This window comes from Octodon degus, unplaced genomic scaffold (assembly GCF_000260255.1).
Source record: "Octodon degus isolate 3935 unplaced genomic scaffold, OctDeg1.0 scaffold00069, whole genome shotgun sequence".
Taxonomy (NCBI): domain Eukaryota; kingdom Metazoa; phylum Chordata; class Mammalia; order Rodentia; family Octodontidae; genus Octodon; species Octodon degus.
The window spans coordinates 5,363,846-5,383,019 of record NW_004524645.1 but is presented as its reverse complement, the minus strand read 5'-3'; the positions used below and the strand labels follow the sequence as shown (position 1 = coordinate 5,383,019).

General features: G+C 44.0%; 2 protein-coding genes across 8 annotated transcripts in view; one reads left to right on the top strand and one right to left on the bottom strand.

The window, feature by feature from the left end:
* The window catches only part of Gpm6b (glycoprotein M6B), a 156,651-nt gene extending 149,009 nt beyond the window's left edge, over positions 1-7,642 (top strand). For 2 of the 6 annotated variants that reach the window (XM_023719553.1, XM_004635052.2), the window contains 3 exons: positions 1,458-1,531; positions 2,465-2,530; positions 5,567-7,642. In XM_023719553.1, coding sequence (XP_023575321.1) covers positions 1,458-1,531; positions 2,465-2,530; positions 5,567-5,716 — 290 coding nt within the window. In that variant the 3' untranslated portion in view covers positions 5,717-7,642. Of the gene's footprint in view, positions 1-1,457; positions 1,532-2,464; positions 2,531-4,067; positions 4,667-5,566 lie in introns of those variants that run through there. The other 4 variants (XM_023719550.1, XM_004635055.2, XM_023719554.1 and 1 more) reach the window with 2 other exon arrangements.
* Positions 7,643-9,248: 1,606 nt separating this feature from the next.
* Positions 9,249-19,174, bottom strand: part of Ofd1 (OFD1, centriole and centriolar satellite protein) — a 45,787-nt gene continuing 35,861 nt past the window's right edge. For both annotated transcript variants that reach the window (XM_023719530.1, XM_023719529.1), the window contains exons 18-23: positions 18,848-18,948; positions 17,378-17,497; positions 14,167-14,324; positions 10,193-10,345; positions 9,650-9,717; positions 9,249-9,400 (exon numbers count right to left, since the gene is read on the bottom strand). In XM_023719530.1, coding sequence (XP_023575298.1) covers positions 9,358-9,400; positions 9,650-9,717; positions 10,193-10,345; positions 14,167-14,324; positions 17,378-17,497; positions 18,848-18,948 — 643 coding nt within the window. In that variant the 3' untranslated portion in view covers positions 9,249-9,357. The remainder of the gene's footprint in view (positions 9,401-9,649; positions 9,718-10,192; positions 10,346-14,166; positions 14,325-17,377; positions 17,498-18,847; positions 18,949-19,174) is intronic.

The window sequence follows — 19,174 nt, the reverse complement described above, 5'->3', positions numbered from 1 at the left end:
TTTGGTTTTTGAAGTATATCTCTCTACCTGCTGGAGAAGTGTGAAGTGGGCTGTGCTGAATGAACAAGCACACACCCATAGGTTGCCAGGGGAGAGGAGCAGCAGGACCCAGTGACAGTTCTTTGAAGAGGTGACTCTCGGAGTTAGAGTAACAGGCATACCGCCAGCTGTGCTTCTGCCCTCTGGGGTAAAGGACATCAGTGTCTTTCCTTTTTCTACAGTTCAACTTAATCTTCTGGCCAAAAGTGTTTTCAATACAGACATACAGAATAGAAATCCAGGATTTATCAGATTTCAGAACACATAAATCACTCTGTCAGACTGCCACGAAAGTGTGTGGTGTGTGGTGTCAGTTTCGGAGGTCAGCCTGTGGTGGGCCACCGCCAAAGAGTGTGAGCAGCCCGGCCACAGACCCAAGCTCATATGGAAACATACCTGACAGCGCGAGGGGAGGCAGCCTGCAGTTGTTTAGCAATACTGCACAAATTAATTCACTGTCGGCAAAATCTAGCACTGAAAATCAATTTTTACAAATACCAACTCAGCTTTTAAAAAAGCACAATTTGTAGGGGAAAATACCAAGCTGTTTAAATCTCTAGTGGAAAAGTTGCCTTTGTTTTAACCCAAAATGCCAGTTCTGCAGATGGCAGATACCTCAATTGTTGATGAGTAATACAGTCTCCAGTTATACTGTAATTGACATCCTAAGTGATACAGTCTAGGACCAGGGATGTAGCTAGTGCCGTAAGTACCAGCCTGGCAAGCACAAGGCCCTGAATTCAATCCTCAGTCTGTCTCTCTGTCTCTGTCTCTGTCTCTGTCTCTGTCTCTCTCTCTCTCTCTCTCTCTCTCTCTCTCTCTCTCTCACACACACACACACACACAGTGACGTAGTCTACAGCTTATGTGGTGGCACACTTGTAACCCCAGCACTCTGAGGTGGCAAGAGGATCACAGTGAATCTAAGGCCAACCTGGGTCACACAGTGGGAACTGGACTACTTAATCCCTGTTTTATATTTTTTTCTCTCCTAAAGTGGTAAGCTCTGTTAAGAACATGAGCTTGGCATGGTGTTACATGCCTGTAATCCTAGCATTCTGGGAGGCTGAGGCAGAAGGATCCCTAATTTCAGCCCAGGTCAGGCAACTTAGTGACTTGGTAAGCCTCTATTTCAAAATTTAAAGAAAAATTTAAAAGGGTGGGGATGTAGCTTGGTGCAAAGGCCCTGGACTTTATCCTAAAGGATAAGGATAAGTCCTTATCCTAAGGACTACCAAAATAGATTAATGGATTAGATTGAATGAAATGATAGGCTGTGGGTGAAACTCAGTAGCAGAGCACACACTTAGCGTGTTAGAGTCGGGGTCCCATTCCCAGCATCTCCCACACCATAAAGACAAAAGCAAAAGCAATGAGGTACTGTGGTTTGTACTGATCTGCTGTGATTCACTTTGCAGGTATCATTCCATGGAATGCTTTCCCAGGAAAAATCTGTGGCTCTGCCCTGGAGAACATCTGCAACACCAATGAGGTAACCTGTCATAGGCTGAGAAAGCACATTCTCCTGGCTGGGAAGAGCAACAGAGATGGCCAGAAGGCTCTGAAGGAAAACTCTTCCACACAGACATAACTCACATTAACTGCACAAATCCATGGGCCTCACTGTAATATTTCCATATGTTCATGCCCACTCTTGTGAAATCTGTGTAACCATCAGAAGGCAATCATTTCTGATCTACAAAAAGGGTCACTTCATAGCTGTGAGGATCTTAGGGACTGGGGAGATTTTCCTCTAGGCAGTAATTTAAGTGATCTCAAACCTGCAAATCTGAGCATGGATCCTTCTATTCCTGCTTTAGGAAGCTTTTCCAAGTAGAACATGTATCACAGAAAAATGACAATTTTTATAGACAAGATCCCCTAGGATTTATGCAGATACCAATTTTTAATAAGAGGTCACAGTTATTTATTAGTTCAAGAATGACTTGCCCTTCTACTTCTCATTCATCTTTAATCAGTAATATACTGTAATACCTTGGTTTAAACTATCTCAACCCTAGAATATTTTTCAGTTATGGGCTTCTGTTTATAAAGTAAAATTCTTAAGGCACTGGTGGGAAATTGCATAACTAAGAAAATCCCAACAAAACGCTCAGCCCTCCCACTGTCACTTGTCAGGCTGTACATCCACAAGAAGGATTGCCACGAGCTGCACTGTGTGTTGCAGTCACCCAGGCCCAGTACAGTACACGGTGGCCAAGGCTGGGCCACAGTGTCCAACATATCATGGGTCTGGAGTACACTCTTGATATCAGAACATTTCTAAAGCTCCCCCCAGTGATCCAACGTGCAGCCCGAGCTTGCTGAGCACAACCGCAAAGGAGGCCGTGGCCACAGTCCAGAACGCGCATAGACCATTTCCTTCCCTGCCAAGTGCTTATGCTGGTGCCCTGCTCTTTCCTAGTTCTACATGTCCTACCACCTGTTCATCGTGGCCTGCGCTGGAGCTGGTGCCACTGTCATTGCCCTGGTGAGTAACTGCCCCGGGACCACCGTAGTCTAGCTCTCCTCATCCCCTAGCCCCTAAATCACAGATTTCCCTTCCAGCTTTTACCAGCTTTCAGAAGCAAATGGTCCTGCCACTCAGCTGTGCCTGTCACCTGTGTAAACTTACCACATGTCTAGCTTGCAGGAAGCACTAGTGGCTGCCTTGGCACCAGTCATAGGTGATGGGATTGGACTCTGTAGAAAGAAGAAAGGGTTCCAACACCTGTCAACTGGGCCAGCGTAGTGCTTTGTTGCATTTAGCACTTACTTTCATGATTTCATTCATGGGCAGATGCTCATGTAAGGCACTGCCTTTGTTTTGGAAAAAAAATCTTCCAAATGGAAAATGAATGTGTACATATAGCAGACATATACAGTTGATGTCATTATGTGCAGTAGTTATGTTAAAAATCACTTCAAACACAAGATAGTGACCATTGAGCCACTGCCCTTGTGAGCCTCTGGCCATACCATGTTCACCAGCCTGGTACTACGTAACCTGAGTTTTGGGGTAGACACCTCCTTTAGCACATATTGCTGGCTCCTTATGATTCAAATCATGGCCAACAGCCCTGTCACTCAGGTCTGAATGACATTTCTTTTCCACACATATCATAGCCTTCTCCTGAGCCATCACAAAGTCAACAAAAATTCCAACCAAATGGCACTAAGCAGCCCGCCAGAGCACTTGTTTATAGCCCAAGTACTGAGCCAAGAAGGCTGAATGCCACCTTGGTCAGCCTCAGCTGGGAATATGCACATGGCATGCCATTAGGTGGCTTGAACCTTCCACAGCCACTTGTGTGTCCACTTTTGACTGAGAAAGTACCCTGTGTATTGGTCTGGTGGTTACATATTTTAGCAAGTAGGCAATCTTGGGTGCACATAAAGAAGATCAATAGTCTAAACACACAACTTTGTGTGTGTATGTGTGTGCACGTGCACACGCACGTGCATATGCATGTGCACTGGGAGGGGGCCTGGTTTGTGATCTCAAGGAAAATTAACAACGGTAGAGCAAGGGCGACGTCTCAGAAGCTTGGAAATGAGTCACTCTGGGGTGTTTCAGCTATTAGGTTGCTTCCTCCCGTGACAGTCTGTGAAGAAAAGCAGCCTATGCTACCCCGGTGGTGACCTGTTGTCTTGGCCGAGCAACAGGCTGAAAGGGGAGTAATTGCTGCTGAGCAGGCACGTGGGGAAAGATGAGAGGAAATAAGGCCTTGAGCTTCCACGTTCCCATGCTGCTCACCAGCTCTCCATCTTGCTATTCTCAACACATATCCCAGGCTTTTAAACAAATTTCCCGAGTGAGGGCAGAGCCCAGAACTTGGATTGTGCATGTGTGATGAGGAGATGTTTGTGTGTGTTACATGTGAAAACCGTCTGCTGTGACTGCAAGTGGGGAAAGCGAGCCACTGTAGGCTAAGAGCTGGTGCCCATCCCTGCCCAAACTTAGAAGTGTCTCAACATCGGCCCTCACTGCCTGTGTCTTACTGTCCTGTTTTGTTCTCTTCCACCAGCTGATCTACATGATGGCTACTACATATAACTATGCGGTTTTGAAGTTTAAGAGTCGGGAAGATTGCTGCACTAAGTTCTAAATTGCATAAGGCCAATAAGGAGCTTTAGTGAGCTCTACTCTGTAGTATGAATATCACTGACACTCCAGACTAAAGCAGCCTAGGTTTCTGCAGTTTGGTTACAGTAATTTGTAAATAGCTTCAGTTAACTCCGTTTGCATGGTAGAATAAAATGACTTACTGTACACGAGTTACACAATAATGACATCTGCCTAGTTCTCTATTTTGAAAAGGATTCAGTTACTGACATTGGTGAGCATCATTTGACAATAACTTTCCTGAAAGTCTTTGAGCAGAATCTCTAAATGAAGTATTAATGCTTTGGCACCCCTGCACTGTTATTTTTGCTTGCTTGACTACCAGTTTGAATGATGAAAAAGAAATGTTTTAATTTGGATTTTGTTCTGTAACATTCTTAAATACAAAATATTTTGCAAATACATTTTAACTTTAAGGTTCTTTTTTATGACAGCATGGTTCAGTAACAAATGTCCCCTTAAATCAGATGAAAAAGGATGTCACCCTTTTGATTTCTCTGCTATATATATATATATATATATATATATATATATATCTTTCTTGCTTAACAACCAATTATTTCTTTAGAGCCCACCAAATTGGAAACCTTAAGTTGTCTTTTGGTGAGTGGTAACTGTTTTCCTGCAGCTAGTTCTCAAACTGCATGAAAGATTTGAACGGGAAGAGAAATTGGGTGCTGATCTGAAGGTTTCAAATGTTAAGAAGGAAGTATGAACTAAAAGGAAACTTGAGATGTAGATTTATTTGCAGGAAACATGAGGAAAATAAACCGGAAAGAAGTTGTGTGCCACATCAGCTCTAGAGAACAAGGATTTTTATATTTTGTGAAATAATAGCAGTAGTGAAATAAAAAAATGTAGTTTCATTACTAAAGATTTGTTAACGTAGAGACTGCATGACTTGCTTGTAGTTCTTAATTTTGGTTTTGACATTTTAATTTTCTCCATGTTAAATATGTAGTTTTTAAATTATTTACTGGAAATAAACACTGTTAACACTTTTAGGCCTTTGGGGGAATTGATTTTTATCCACAGGCTGAAAACATCTTTGCGCTGCATTCACTTAGAACAAACATGTGTTCCTCAACTTCTGCATTAGTCTTGATAATTACCCTCAAAATGGTAAAAAGCACCCGCTCGTATTTCATGTTTGCTTTTTCTTAACAATAACTTTGGCCATTTCCCCCCAGTTTGCTCTACTCGTGTACTAACTTTTCTCTGGCCTTTTAATACCAAGCACACTGTTACAGCATGCTCTCCGCGTCTGACAGCTCCGCCAGCACAATGAGTAGTTCCGAGTATTAATACGGCCCTCTCCCTGGGAGGGCATCTAATCTGCCTAGCAGCTCGCTTTGCCTTCTTCCATGCTCACTAGCCATCATGCTCACCCTTCTTTTCCAGATCCACTTCCTCATGATACTGTCTTCTAACTGGGCTTACTTAAAGGATGCGAGCAAAATGCAGGCTTACCAGGATATCAAAGCAAAGGAAGAACAGGAACTGCAAGATATCCAGTCTCGGTCAAAAGAACAACTCAATTCTTACACATAAATGTTTGCCAGAGTGTTTCAGCCGACGAATTTACAGCTCTGACAAATCATCAGACAGCTGCTCTGCAGTACAGATGTGTATCCCACCAAACAAACTAATGTAGATGTATCAACATTTCACTGTCTGTCTCAAGCTGCTGGGATGTATCTCTAGGAAAATCTTCCAGTGGGTAAATCTTTTTTCTTTAGGACAAATATTGGAGGTTTCACGTTAGCCATTTTAAAAGGCAACACTTTTGACAACAGATTGTTCATTTGTTTGAAATCTGTGGCATGTGCATACTTATTGCTAGAGTGAATCTACCAAGGTAGGTGATGGGACTATGTCACACCCCTTGGTAGGGACCGGTGTTATGCCAACATCAAGGGATGGGACCATAAATTCACATATGCCATCCGTCCTCAAATAAACATTATCAATATAGGAAATAAAATGGAATTGGTATGAAGTTCCATTTCTGACAGCTGACATTTATCAACCTTTGATGCATCAAAGATGTGATTTTTACAACAGACTTTAAAAAACTTAACACCCCTCCAGTCTAAACCCATTAATTTCTTGAACCAATAAGAAATCTATTTTTCTTGCTGAATGCTAAAATGAGCTACAACTACCCTGTTGAACTTACCATTGAAGAAGCTGGGCTCTGACTCATTAAGTTTGCCAGAATCAATTTTATAATAGCTTTCATTTTAATAAAATGCTCATCCAGTTACTATCATTCTTCTCTGGAAGTAAATGTCAGCTCTGCCTTAATGAGTATTTGCTTTAAATTTCTAAGAATTTGTATTATAACAGAAACCCCCAAATCCTCCACAGAATTTTGTTCCATAAGTATTTTTAAGTAAGAAGTGTTACCTTATTAAAATGACCACCATCCTAAAGCATTTTTAAGTGGTCTGAATAGTGAGTTTACAGTTTCATACCAACTATCTAAAACTTAGCAACAAACTGACCACAGACCTCTAACCTCCTACTTTTATAGACTTGAATACATAAGTAAATTAGGGCTAGTATTTATTTCATTTTTTTTTCTTATCTAAAAGTTAAGTTTCCTAGAATAATAATTGATGTTCAGCAAGAAAACTGCTTGAGTTTAAGCCATTTTCAAACGAAACTTGCCTTCTAAATCATTGTGTTCCAGAACATTAAGTGACTATAGGTACTGGGTATTAGTGACGGTAAACTTTGTGTTTTTCTTTTTGAAATGAACCATATAAATGTTGGGTGCATCAGTGCTTTTCAAAGGGGCTGCATACTATAGGGTTAACTATGTATATTCATGTTAAGAGTTAACTTGTGGTTTGGCTGTTTCCTGGATTTTAAAACATATACATGTGCAGAAATGTATTCAAATGAAAGGAAGCATACCTTTATCAAGATACTATTAAAATTGAACATCAAGTATAATATTTCATTTGGATTCTTTTTTTTAGTTATGCCTAAAAAATGCCTATTTGGTTTTAATTTGGAAAAGCTCTCTTCTGTGTAGAACAAGTGTTCTAAAGTAGCATAGTGTTTTGTTTTCCTGTTGCATGACAAACTTAAATATTTTTTCCAGCAGTGGAGGTGCTGTTAGAGTCCAGTGTTCTAGAAGAGGCAGTGTCTAAAGCCTAATTTTACTTTTCTAATTCTGGTAGCTATTACCAGGAACTTTTGAAAGTTTTGTTGACGTAGTCTAATATTTTTTATGTAAAGAGCATTAAATTTTGCTATGTATAAATTTTTGTAACCTAACAGTGAATCAATATTTTCTATCAGTGCCAAGGGCTTCCTGTAGTTCTATTCAAGTGTTACAATAAATATTTGTAGATAATAGTCAATACTTGTGTATGCTTATTTTAAAGATTTAGGTGGAAATAGTTGTGGATGTATTAACAGTAATCAAATAAAGTTATAGCTTCATTCGTTTGCCTTTTTACCATACATAAATCCTATCTTTCTCTGTCCTCAGTATGGTGTCATTTTTAAATCTGCATAATCAATATTTCACACTTGCACAGAAATCTAATCTATAAGAACTAGATGTTTTGTTTCTGACAGAAATCTCTCTTCAGCAAGAGCAATTTAAGAAAATATTGTAACCCACTGAGCTATACTTTACATAAAATGGAGCACTTTGTAAATGTTTGAAATTTACAAAATTTTTCTGATTAGCTTCTCCAATAAATAAAGGCTATTTACCTACACGATTAACACAAGGCTTAATCTTTGGCAAAGTAGAAGCAATGGGTACTTCACTAAGGGACATGTATCACTGGCTACTTTTTGACCCTAAAATACAAAAGCCTAGAGAAAGATTTATTCAGAAATACAACACTAAGGGCTTGGGAAATGGCTCAGTGGAATAAGCGCTTCCCTGGCAAGCGCAAGGGCCTGAGTTCAATCCCTGGTTCCGCCAAAAAAAAAGAAACAGAAATACAACACTGACTAGTAGAGCTAAACCTGTTATGTAGGATTTCATTTCCTAATATTTTAAAAGTACTTATCTGTTGGTATAATTAGGCACTTGAATTTGCTACATGTGAGCTTTCTCAGTGAGGACCAGCCTTTGTCACCATCGACAGTGACATTTCTAAATGAGGTGCTGACTCTGAATCATCGCCCTTCATTTACACATAGTGGAGAAGCAGGAGCTCAATTAGCCTGCCATTTGTCCCACTGCTTATTACCTTCTGTTTAAGCAGCATTCTGTGTAATTATATAAGTCATATGAATCAACTGTAAATAATGGCTTGATAAGATCACAAGCAGTCTCTTAAGTCTGGAAGGCAGGCATTGTTTTCCCCAGTTATACCTTATAAAACTGAAGTTTTAGGAGATGAAAATGAAGCCAGAGTTAGAAGGGAGACTACTTGTTTAAAAACAGTACTTTAAACCCACTCACTAAAAGGATGTCCAAAGGTTCCACAAGAAAGATGCTCTCTCGGTCTATCTCCGCTGCTGTAAGAAATCAGTTCAGACTGGAGAATTTACAAAGAAATGTATTTCTTACTATTTGGGGGCTGGGAAGTCCAACATTATGGTATTGCCAGGTGGGGTGAGGGTTGGGTCTTCGCTTCCAAGATGGCACCTTGGAGAGAGAGTTTTCACTGTCACCTCAGGGTTTAAATCCCAACACAGAGGATTTGGAGGGACACATACATTTAAACCATAGCTGATGCCAAAAGTACTATTTCTACAGTCTAGAATGGAAAAATCTGTTTATGCACAGGGCGAAACAAAAAGGTTCAGTAGAAAATGGGCCCTTGTTTTACCTGTAGTCATCCAACTCTAGGGAAGAGTTTACCTGTAGTGGTCCAACTCTAGGGAAGAGAGGTGCACACATTTTAACTGTCACAATGTAGGCCAAGAGTGTGACCAGTAAAATAAGTTTTCAGACAAGCATGACCTAACAGGAAAAAAATGGTCAGGAAAAAAAACTGGAATGGAATGAATGAGAAATTCTACAGCTGAGGCAGGGGTTTTACTTGACTGGACTATTCTTGGTTTGTACGGTACAGTACCCAACTAAAATGATACGCAAACCACACGGGGCTGCACAGATTTTATTGAGCATTTGGTTTGATTACAGAGAAATGTTTGACAGGACCAGATCTTGGGTAACTTCACTGTTGTAAGAAGCCGGACAGCTAGCATAGTTACCAAATGTCATCTGGTTCTTCATGAGACAAGCCTGTGCAACTAAATCAGAGAAAAATTAGAAAATTTAAAAATTCCTGTCAAATGTGAGATCTTCCTAATATCCTCACTTCTCCCCTGTGGGGGTCTCCATCTTTACTTGTATTTCTATCAAGATCAATTTCACACAAGTTAAAAATCACAATAGATTGTTTTTTAAAGTCAGTACTTTTGATTGAAGTTTCTCAAAGACAACCTCAAATAGCTGAGTCTCTCTCGGCCCACAAAAGGAGCACTTTGGGGAAAGCATACCTGTCATCCTTGTCGCTAGATGGCAGTGTATCCACTTCGGAGCTTTCTCGGAGCATCTTTTTGGCGCTCTGACAAGGGCAAGGGAGGGAAGTTAGACATGAATCAATTTTATGAAAATGCTGATTTATCTAGGAAGTATTTTTGAAATATACATGTAATATGAGTCTCAAAAAGAACTTTTTAGTGTGAAATTAAGCAAGCACGTCACAATATAGTATACACTGTAACCCCAATAATTCAGACTTATTCTCTCAAAATGTACTTGTTACTCAGTGACACATTTCTTTCTTTTTCTTGGTAAGAACCATCTGAAAATACATAAACTGTGACAAATAAAAATCCCATCAATTTTTTGCCTGAGCAAAATATGGAATTTTGTTGAAAGAGTATAATACATTTTAAAAGACTCAGGGCTCCCCCCTTTTAACTAGGCTTTTAAATCTTCCTGTCCTCAGTAGAGGACAGATGCCTGCTTGCAGGCGACTCAAGGCCCTGGATGACCCTCCCAGGCCCAGAGCACAGGCCTAACCACAGCACAGGCACCTGATCCATAGCCTGCTGTTCTCTCCTTTGCTGGATGAGTTTCATGTATTTCTCTAAAGGATTTTCACTGGCAGCTGATTTTTCTTTCATTTCTTCAGTAGTCCTTTCTAATTCCTTTTCCATCTCAATCTTCAGTGATTCTTCTATCAACCTCTATTAAAGAGATGGGTGCCAAAATAGGAAATATACAAATTTTATGTACAAAGCTCCGGTCTTTAAGAAATACACAGTAATATAATTCTGATTCTTTTGGTACAAACTGCACGCTGGAGAACTAGAGATGCCAACTGAAATCACTGCCACTCTCAGAGGGAGACAAACTTGAGACTGCAAAGAAGGGCATTCATTTGCCTCAGGAACAGCCATCCATATGGCAGATCAAGCAAGACCCGACACAGGCCTGGTCTGTCTAGGACTAGGCTAGAGAAGGCAAAGGAGAACCTCCGGGAGCAGGAAGGCAGTGTGTGGCACCAGAAGCAACAGTGGACTGGAGGCCGCCTCCACCTGGCTTCTTCTAGTCCCAGCTGGCTGACCTTAGGAGACTGTTCATTAAACCTATTTACAAAGGGATGTTCCACACCAAAGCATGAACTCCCTCCCTCCTTGGTTGGCTTCTTTTAAGGACCGAAAGAGTGCTTGCAAAAGCACTTTCCCGAATTCTCCTCTGCTGTGACCCTCACAGGGGTGTGACCCTCACAGGATATGTGACCCTCACAGTGTGTGATAGTCACAGGGTGCGTGATTCTCACAAGTGTGTGACCCTCACAGGTGTGGGACACACAGGTGATACTAGGTGTGTCCCTCACAGTTGTGTGACCCTCACAGGTGTGTGACCCTTACAGTTGTGTAACACAAGTATGTGACACAGAGGTGTGACCTCACAGGTGTGAGACCCTCATAGGTGTGTGACACAGGGTGTGTGATCTTAACAGGTGTGTGTCCCTCACAGTTGTGTGACCCTCACAGATATGTGACCTCCCAAGGTATGTGACCCTCACAGATATGACACAGGTGACACTCAGTATGTGTGTCCTTCACAGGTGTGACCCTCACAGGTGTGTGACCCTCAAAGGTATATAATACCCAGTGTAGTGATGCTCACAGGCATGACACAGGTGACACTTAGAGTGTGTGACCTCATAGATGTGTGACCCTCACAGGTATGTGTCCTTCACAAGTGTGTGACACAGTATGTGACCCTCACAGGTGTGTGTCCTTTACAGGATGTGTGACACAAGGTGTGTAAATCTAACAGGTATGTGACCCTCATAAATGTGTGACCCTCACAGGTGACATAGGTGATACTATGTGTGCCCTTCACAGGTGTGTGACCCTCGTAAGTGTGTGACACTCACAGATGTGACCCTCACAAGTGTGTGACACAGGATATGTGACCCTCACAAGTGTGTGCCTCTCACAGGGTGTGTGCCTCTCACAGGTGTGTGACACAGATGACAAAGAGTGTGTGTCACTCAGTTGTGTGACCCTTACAGATACATCACCCTCACAGGGTATGTGACTCTCACAAGTGTGTAACACCCACTGGTGACAAAGAGTGTGTGTTCTTCACAGGTGTGTGACCCGCATAGGTGTGACACATATATGTGTCCCTCACAAGTGTGTGACACAGGGTGTGTGACACAGGGCATGTAACTCTAACAGGTGCTGTGTGACCCTCATAGGTGTGTGACCCTCACAGGTGACACTGGGTATGTGTCCCTAACAGTTGTGCGACACTGGTATGTGACACAGGTGTGTGACCTCACAGATGTGTGACCTCCCAAAATGTGTGACCTGCACAGGTGTGCAACCCTCACAGGTGACACAGGTGTGACCCTGACAAGTGTGCGACACTCACAGGTATGTGACATAGACAATACTCACAGGGTGTTACACAGGGTGCCTGACTCTCACAGGTAACCTTTATAAGTGTGTGGCCCTCATAGGTGACACAGGGTAAGTCCCTCACTTTTGTGTGACACTCTCAGGTATGTGACACTCACAGAGTATATGACCCTCAGAGGTGTGTGACCCTCAAAGGTGTGTCCTTCACAGGCATGTTACCCTCACAAGTGGGTGACACAGGGTGTGTAACCTTCACAGGTGACCCTCATAGGTGTGACACAAGGTATGTGCCCCTCACAAGTGTTGTCCTTCACAGGTGATACTGACAGGCTGTGTCACTCACAGATGTGTGACCCTCATATGGTGTATGGCCCTCACAGCTGTGTAACACAGGGTGTGGTGACACTCATAAGAGTGTGACATAGGGTGTGACACAGGGTACATGACTTTCACAGGTGTCACTCTCACAAGTGACACAGCTGACCCTCCCAGGGTGTGTGTCACTCACATTTATGTGACCCTCACGAGGTATGTGACACAAGTGACACAGGGTGTGTAGCCCTCATTGGTGCGTGACACTCACAGGGTGTGTTTCCCTCACAGTTGTGTGACCCTCAGAGTATGTGACCCTCACAGGTGAGTGACCCTCACATATGTGGACCTTCACAGGTGACATAGGGTATATTCCCTTCATAGTTGTATGACCCTCACTGGTATGTGACACAGGTGTGTGACCCTCACAGGTGTGTAACACAGGTGACACACGGTGTGTGTCCTTCACAGGTATGTGACCCTCACAGTTGTGTAACATTCACAAGCGGCACTCACAGGATATCTGACCCTCACAGGTATATGACTGCCACAAGTGACACAGGTGTGTCACTCTTACAGGTGTGTGACACAGGGTGCATGATCCTCACAATTGTGTGACTCTCATGGGTATATGACACAGATGACACTCACAGGGTGTATGACCCTCACAAGTGTGTGATCCTCAGAGGTATGTGTCCCTCACAGGTGTTTGACACAGATTGTATGATCCTCACAGGTGTGTGTCCCTCATAGGTAACAAAGGGTGTATGAATCTCTCATGTGTGTGACTCTCACTGGTGTGTGACACAGGGTACATGACCCTCACAGGTTTGTGTCCCTCACAGGTATCATAGAGTGAGTGATCCTCATAGCTCTGTGTCCCTCATAGTTGTGTGTCACTCACAGGTGTGTGACACTCACAGGTGACACAGGGTATGTGTCCTTCATAGGTATGTGACTCTCACATCTGTGTAACACTCACAAGTGACAATGGGTGTCTGACCTTTGCAGGTGTGTGACCCTCACAAGTATATGACACTCACAGATGACACAGGTGTGTCACCCTTACAGATGTGTGACAGGGTGTATGATCCTCACAAGTGTGTGACTCTCATGGATGTGTGACACAGATCACACTCACAGGGCATGTGACCCTCACAGGTGTGTGTCCCTCGTAGGTGACACAGGGTGTGTGAATCTCTCACATGTGTGACTCTAACTGGTGTGTGACACAGGGTGCATGACCATAACAGGTTTGTGTCCCTCACAGGTGACCCTCATAGGTGTGTGTCCCTCACAGGTGTGTGACCTTCACAGGGTGTATGACCCTCACAGGTGTGATACACTCACAGGTGTGACACACTCACAGGTGACACTCATATAAGATGTGTGCCACTCACAGGTATGTGACACAGGGTGTGTACCCCTTACAGGTATATGGCCTTCACAGGTGTGTCTCTCAATGGTGTGTGACAGGGTACATGACCCTCAAAGATGTATGCCTCTCACAAGTGGGTGACACAGATGACACACACAGGGTGTGACCCTCACAGGTGTGTGAATCTCACAGGTATGTGACCCTCACAGTTGTATGTTCCTCACTGGTGTGTGACACAGGGTGACCCTCACAGATGTGTGACTCACAGGTGTGTAATCTGCAGCCTTTCCCACTGACCACTCAAGGGCAGGCACATCCTTCTGATCACCTGCCACTTCTCTCCTTTAGGACACTACTGCCTCACCACCCCGAGCTCAAGGTGCCCTGCAAAAGCATCCGATGGAGAAATGAGTGCCACAGCTCACACCAAGCGGCTTACCCTTTCCTGGTCCAGTTTCTCCAGCTCTCTTTGTTCCCTTCCCAGAGTCTCTTTCAAGTCACTCAGCCTCTGTTCTTCCTTCTGCTTTTGTTCTGTAACATGCTGTTCCCATGTGTTTTCTTCTTCCTCGTGTTCTCTACTTTGTTTCTGATCTGCACCTAACAGAGAGTAAAACACAGAGTGAGCAGCTTGTGGCATCAATGTTTGCACACGATGTAGGACTGCCTTGCGGGAAGGCTCTATGAGACTTGTCCCTGACTTTGCCAACCTGGTTCAAGCCCCCAGCCCCACCCCAGCGCCACACCTCACCTTTCACTTTCCACACCCCACTGTCCTCCCTCCACGCCTTGTTTCCTCATCCCTGCGGCCCTGCCTGTCCTCCTTCAACCTGTGCACTGAAATCCTGCTATTGAGGCCACCTGCTCCACTGTGAGGACCCCCCCAGAGCCACAGGTCTCTATCCAGGTACACGGCAGCTTACAGCCCTTTCTTCCTCCTGTAAAGGTGCTCAAGTCTCCTCCCCCAAAGAGAAGAAAGCAAAGCCTCCACCACTGCCCAGCATCCTAGTCACAGCACTACTCAGTCCCTACTTCTTTTCTCCTAAGGCCAGCTCTGCCTGGGCTTTTAGTGATCGCTGGACACCAGTCACTCCCACATGCATTTCTCTAGTCCAAAACTCTGACCTAAGCCTTAAATCCATGTTTTCAACAAGTTCCCTGCCATTGGCATATGGAAACCCCACACCACTGGCTTCATTCCTAAAATTACACCAGTCCTTTAATCACACTCTCTCTAAATGAGGCATGACACAAACCTGTAGTCCCAGCTGCTCAGGAAGTTGAGGCAGGGGGTGCTCATGAGCCTGTGAATTCCAGGTTAGCTTGGGCAAAAAACCCAAAGCAATGCAAAGCTCCTCATTGTTCCCTTGTCCATTAGGCCACTAGGGCTTACAGATTCAGCCTTCCCGTCCTGCCTTCTCAGGTGTTCCCTGGAACAGTGACTGACTGAGCCAATGCCCTCCCTGACTACTGCCTTCCAGCACAGTCCACATCAGCGCACAGCATGACCTACAAGGCAGATACGGGTTTGCAGTCCAGCGTCTCTGCCTGGACAGGGCCCAAACCTACAGTAGTGTGGGACCTGAGTGAGCTGCCTCCCCCCAGGGCACAGTGCTCCCGCCTTGGCCCCAGGGCCAGTCCACTCGGGTCCCTGCCTGCAGCTTGAGCCTGTTTTCCCCTTAGCCTTCTCTGCCTCCTTCCCCCAGTGGAGGGCACCCTTGCCCCTTCCTCCAGCACAAAACTGGCCATGCTACTGGGGATTGGACTCACACCCCCATCCTCTGAAACAAGCACCAACCCCTGACCTGCAGGGTTATTTTGTCCCTGCTCTGTCACCAACGTCATGTACTTGTCTCTCCCACTTCTATCCCTTCCGGGGAAGGCCCATGTTTTAATTACTTGACTATTCCCTCTCACTCTTGGCACAGGGCCCTACACTCCAAGCTTTAATTAAATCTCATGGAAGATGGTTACGCTAGCCTTTCTCTTTTGGCTCCGCCCCATAACCTACTTTTCGAAAACTTGGAGCAACATGAGTGAGCAGCAAAGCCCACAGGTTCACCAGAGGACTTTCGTGCTTTCCACTGTGCCTCCTCTTAAGTCTTTAGGAGGCACAGAGCTAGTTTTGCTACTAGAAGGAAGGATCCAGTTTCCTCTCTCTCTCCAGCTTCATCATGCAATTAAAATAGCATGAGAGGCCAAGAGTCACTTCTGCTTGCTGGTGGAGAAAGGTCCCTCCCAAACAGTGTTGCTTTTTATTAATGGAACAGCAATTTCAAAACAGGAATGCCGTTTGGGGCCGGTTAAGATGGGGTGGTGCTGCAGCACTGGTTGGGGGGGTGAAGTATGTTGCACCTGTGGGCTGCTACACAGAAGCTTCTTGGGACACAAGAGCCAAGCAAGGTAAGTCTATCCACTGGAACCTCAAAGACACTGTGCTCTGGCCTTTCACTTTCCTTCAGTTGTCCAGAGGAAGAAGTGGATGGTAAGAGAATTTCTCAAGGACCAAAGCGAATAGTGCTGCTTCCTAATTCTTTCAACAGCCATCACCATCATCTCCATTACTGTTCACGGACCTATACTTCCTCCAGTGCAATTCTGAGTCCTTGCCCTTAGGCTGTGCCCATGGTCACTGCCCCTGAGCTGGGGCAGCAGAACCGTCCTGGGGCCTCGGCGAGGGTCTGGGCACCACTTGGCTCCCTACACCAGATGCTGTAACAGCAGCTCAGTCCGGTTTCCTGCTGAATGCCTGGCCCCCAGGAAAGCAGCCCCCAGAGGAGGTTTACAATCATGTCTGGCTGACAGGATTGCTTTCCAAAGCAGATTTTCTGTGAAATCAGAAAAAACAACCCCATACTCTCAAAATCCGTGGCTTCTTTCACTAATTCCTCCCGCTCCTAAGTTCTGTGACTTAAACCAACAAATTGCTAGTAAAAGCCTCTGAGTGCGTTTGGGGTATGATGTTATCCCCACGTGTGGAGGCACTGGGAGGCACTTCCTCACTGAAGACTGTGCTCTGAGGAATAAAGAACCTGGCTGTTAGCAGAGGCCATGTGTCCCCTCAGCTCTGCTCTTCATGGAGGAATTAAGAAGAAAAGTGTCCATGTCACATAGGGATGTCCAGTGACTAGTTAGCCTTCAGCAATAAGTTAGCAGAGTGTTGTCAGCTTTATGGAAGACTGAAAAATAAAATTTTGGTCCTAATTTCTTAAGACATAAGGGAAGCAAACAGAAAGAACATGAAAATACTGCAATCACATCAGAGCTACGGAAGAGGAGTTATCTGTTATTGAAGTTTCTTGCCATAATTTGCCAAGACCAGAAGGTGCCTATGGAGTGATTTTGGCTTCTGCCAAAGTCTACAGTGGGCTGTCAGGGTCTGAATAGTTACAGACAAAAATTCTTAGAAAGTTATTTTCCTGGAACACTAAATGAAAAGCCTCTCCTAATGAGTTTTTTCTAAGCACTGTCTTTATGTGTTCACATGCACAGTTACTTCAGAAATGTCATTAACTCTAATACTCTAACCCTAAACTTTTGAATAATTTATGCTTATAAGAAGTCTGTTGAACCAGAAATAATTTCTAGAGCACACAGACCAGCATTCGACCTGTGGCTCTGCCAGCTGCTGGAGGAGAAAAATGCACACTTACTCTGGCTGTGATACGGAGTGTTGACGGCGAGTACAGCAGCAGTGGCAGCATCCATATGAGGCATGTCCCCAGCAGGGTGAAGCCCGTCCGCTTCGAACCGCCTCGGCCAAGCCCTTGCATCTGCCAAGGCATAAACAATGCGGCCATGAGCCCCGCGGGCGAAGGCAGGGCAGTGTGTGGGGGTGCCTTTCCCATGGAGCGCGGGAACTCCAGCAAAGCCACCAGGCACCCTCTCCTCCGCAACACTAAGAGTGTTCCAACCACTCGCCAGCAGTCACTTCTCTGCGTGCTGCTGGTGGAGTTGGGTCTGTTTGTTTCTGTGGTGCTGGGGATAGAATCCAGCCAATGTGTTCTCATACTTTAATGTGTTCTGGGACAGTCATGTATGTACCACTGGTGGTTCATGCTGGCAGGAAGGTGACATGTTCCAGCCAGAGCCATCCAGGGTCCATCATGAGTGTGTGAAAGAACCAAATTTGTTCACCAAACTGAATTGTTATCCGCCAGGAAAAAAAATCCAACAACAGAAGAATTCATTTGACTTGCTAATAAATCATTTGAATTAAATTTAAATATCAATAATTCAACACATTCCATTTCAGTGGTGGGTTAACAAGCCTTTTACAAGGCTAAATTTTACAAATTTACAAGCTCTCATATTTAGTTGTCCAAACTATAAATGATAATTTTAGATTTGACAATTAAGTTTATAAGGCTATAGAATTGTATTCAAAAATTCCTCAGCCAGAAAAAAAAAAATTCCTCAGCCAGGCACGGTGCCTCATGTCTGTAATCCCAGGTACACAAGAGGCTGAGGGAGGAGGATCATCTGCTTGAGGCCAGCCTGGGAACTTGGCAAAAAAAAAAAAAGGAGCTGAGGGCCTAGCTCAGTGCTCCCTGGGTTTAATTCCCAGCTCTGTGCACCATATAAACAAAACTTTCTCAATGTGGGAAGAGCCTCAGACAATCGGCCTCACATCCTTATTTCATACTGAAGAAGTGGGCTACAGGGTAAGACATTCCAGGGCAGGGCCTGAGGCAGGACTACATTTTTGGAGTCTGTCATTTCTATTCTTCCACTGAGGACAGGGTTTTCTAAATCTGAGCAATCAATGGAATGAGTGTAATATAAGGAAAAATAATACCTTCATATTCTAAGAAGGAAAAATGAAGAAAAAGTACTTATTTTAAATCCAAAGTAATCACAAACTTGGTAAATCAGGGATTCATTTATAAGCTTAACTATAACTGAAACTATGAGTCAACCTGACGTTTTTATAAAGGGTTCTCAGAACACACTCGTGAAAATCCTTGTGACAGAAAGATGAAGAAATATACTCTTCTTTGTGGTCTTAGCACAAATGTCCCAATTTGTAACAGCTTTGCCTATAATAATGGCTATACTATATTTCACCAAAACCAAGGTTTCTGTATTTTTACCTTACAGAACCCAGTACTTCTTCAACTTACGTGTAAAAGATGGTTCAAGTACTTCATTATCTTTAATAGCTGGGCTGTCCTCATTTGAAACTCCACTTCTATCTTCAGCGGCCATTTGTCCCTGATAAAGACTAAAGCAGAATAATAGCCATGAGTGTGGAATTGTAAGAAAGTAAAACTCAAGAGAAGAGGGTGACATAAATCTTTTTGTGGCTCAAGAAAAGGATCTAGAAAACTCATTTTTCTTTGGCTTATAAAGAGCAGGCGGGGCCGGGGAGATAGCTCAGTAGAATAAGTGCTTGCCTGGCAAGCACAAGGGCCTGAGTTCAATCCCCGATTCCGCAAAGGAAAAAAAAA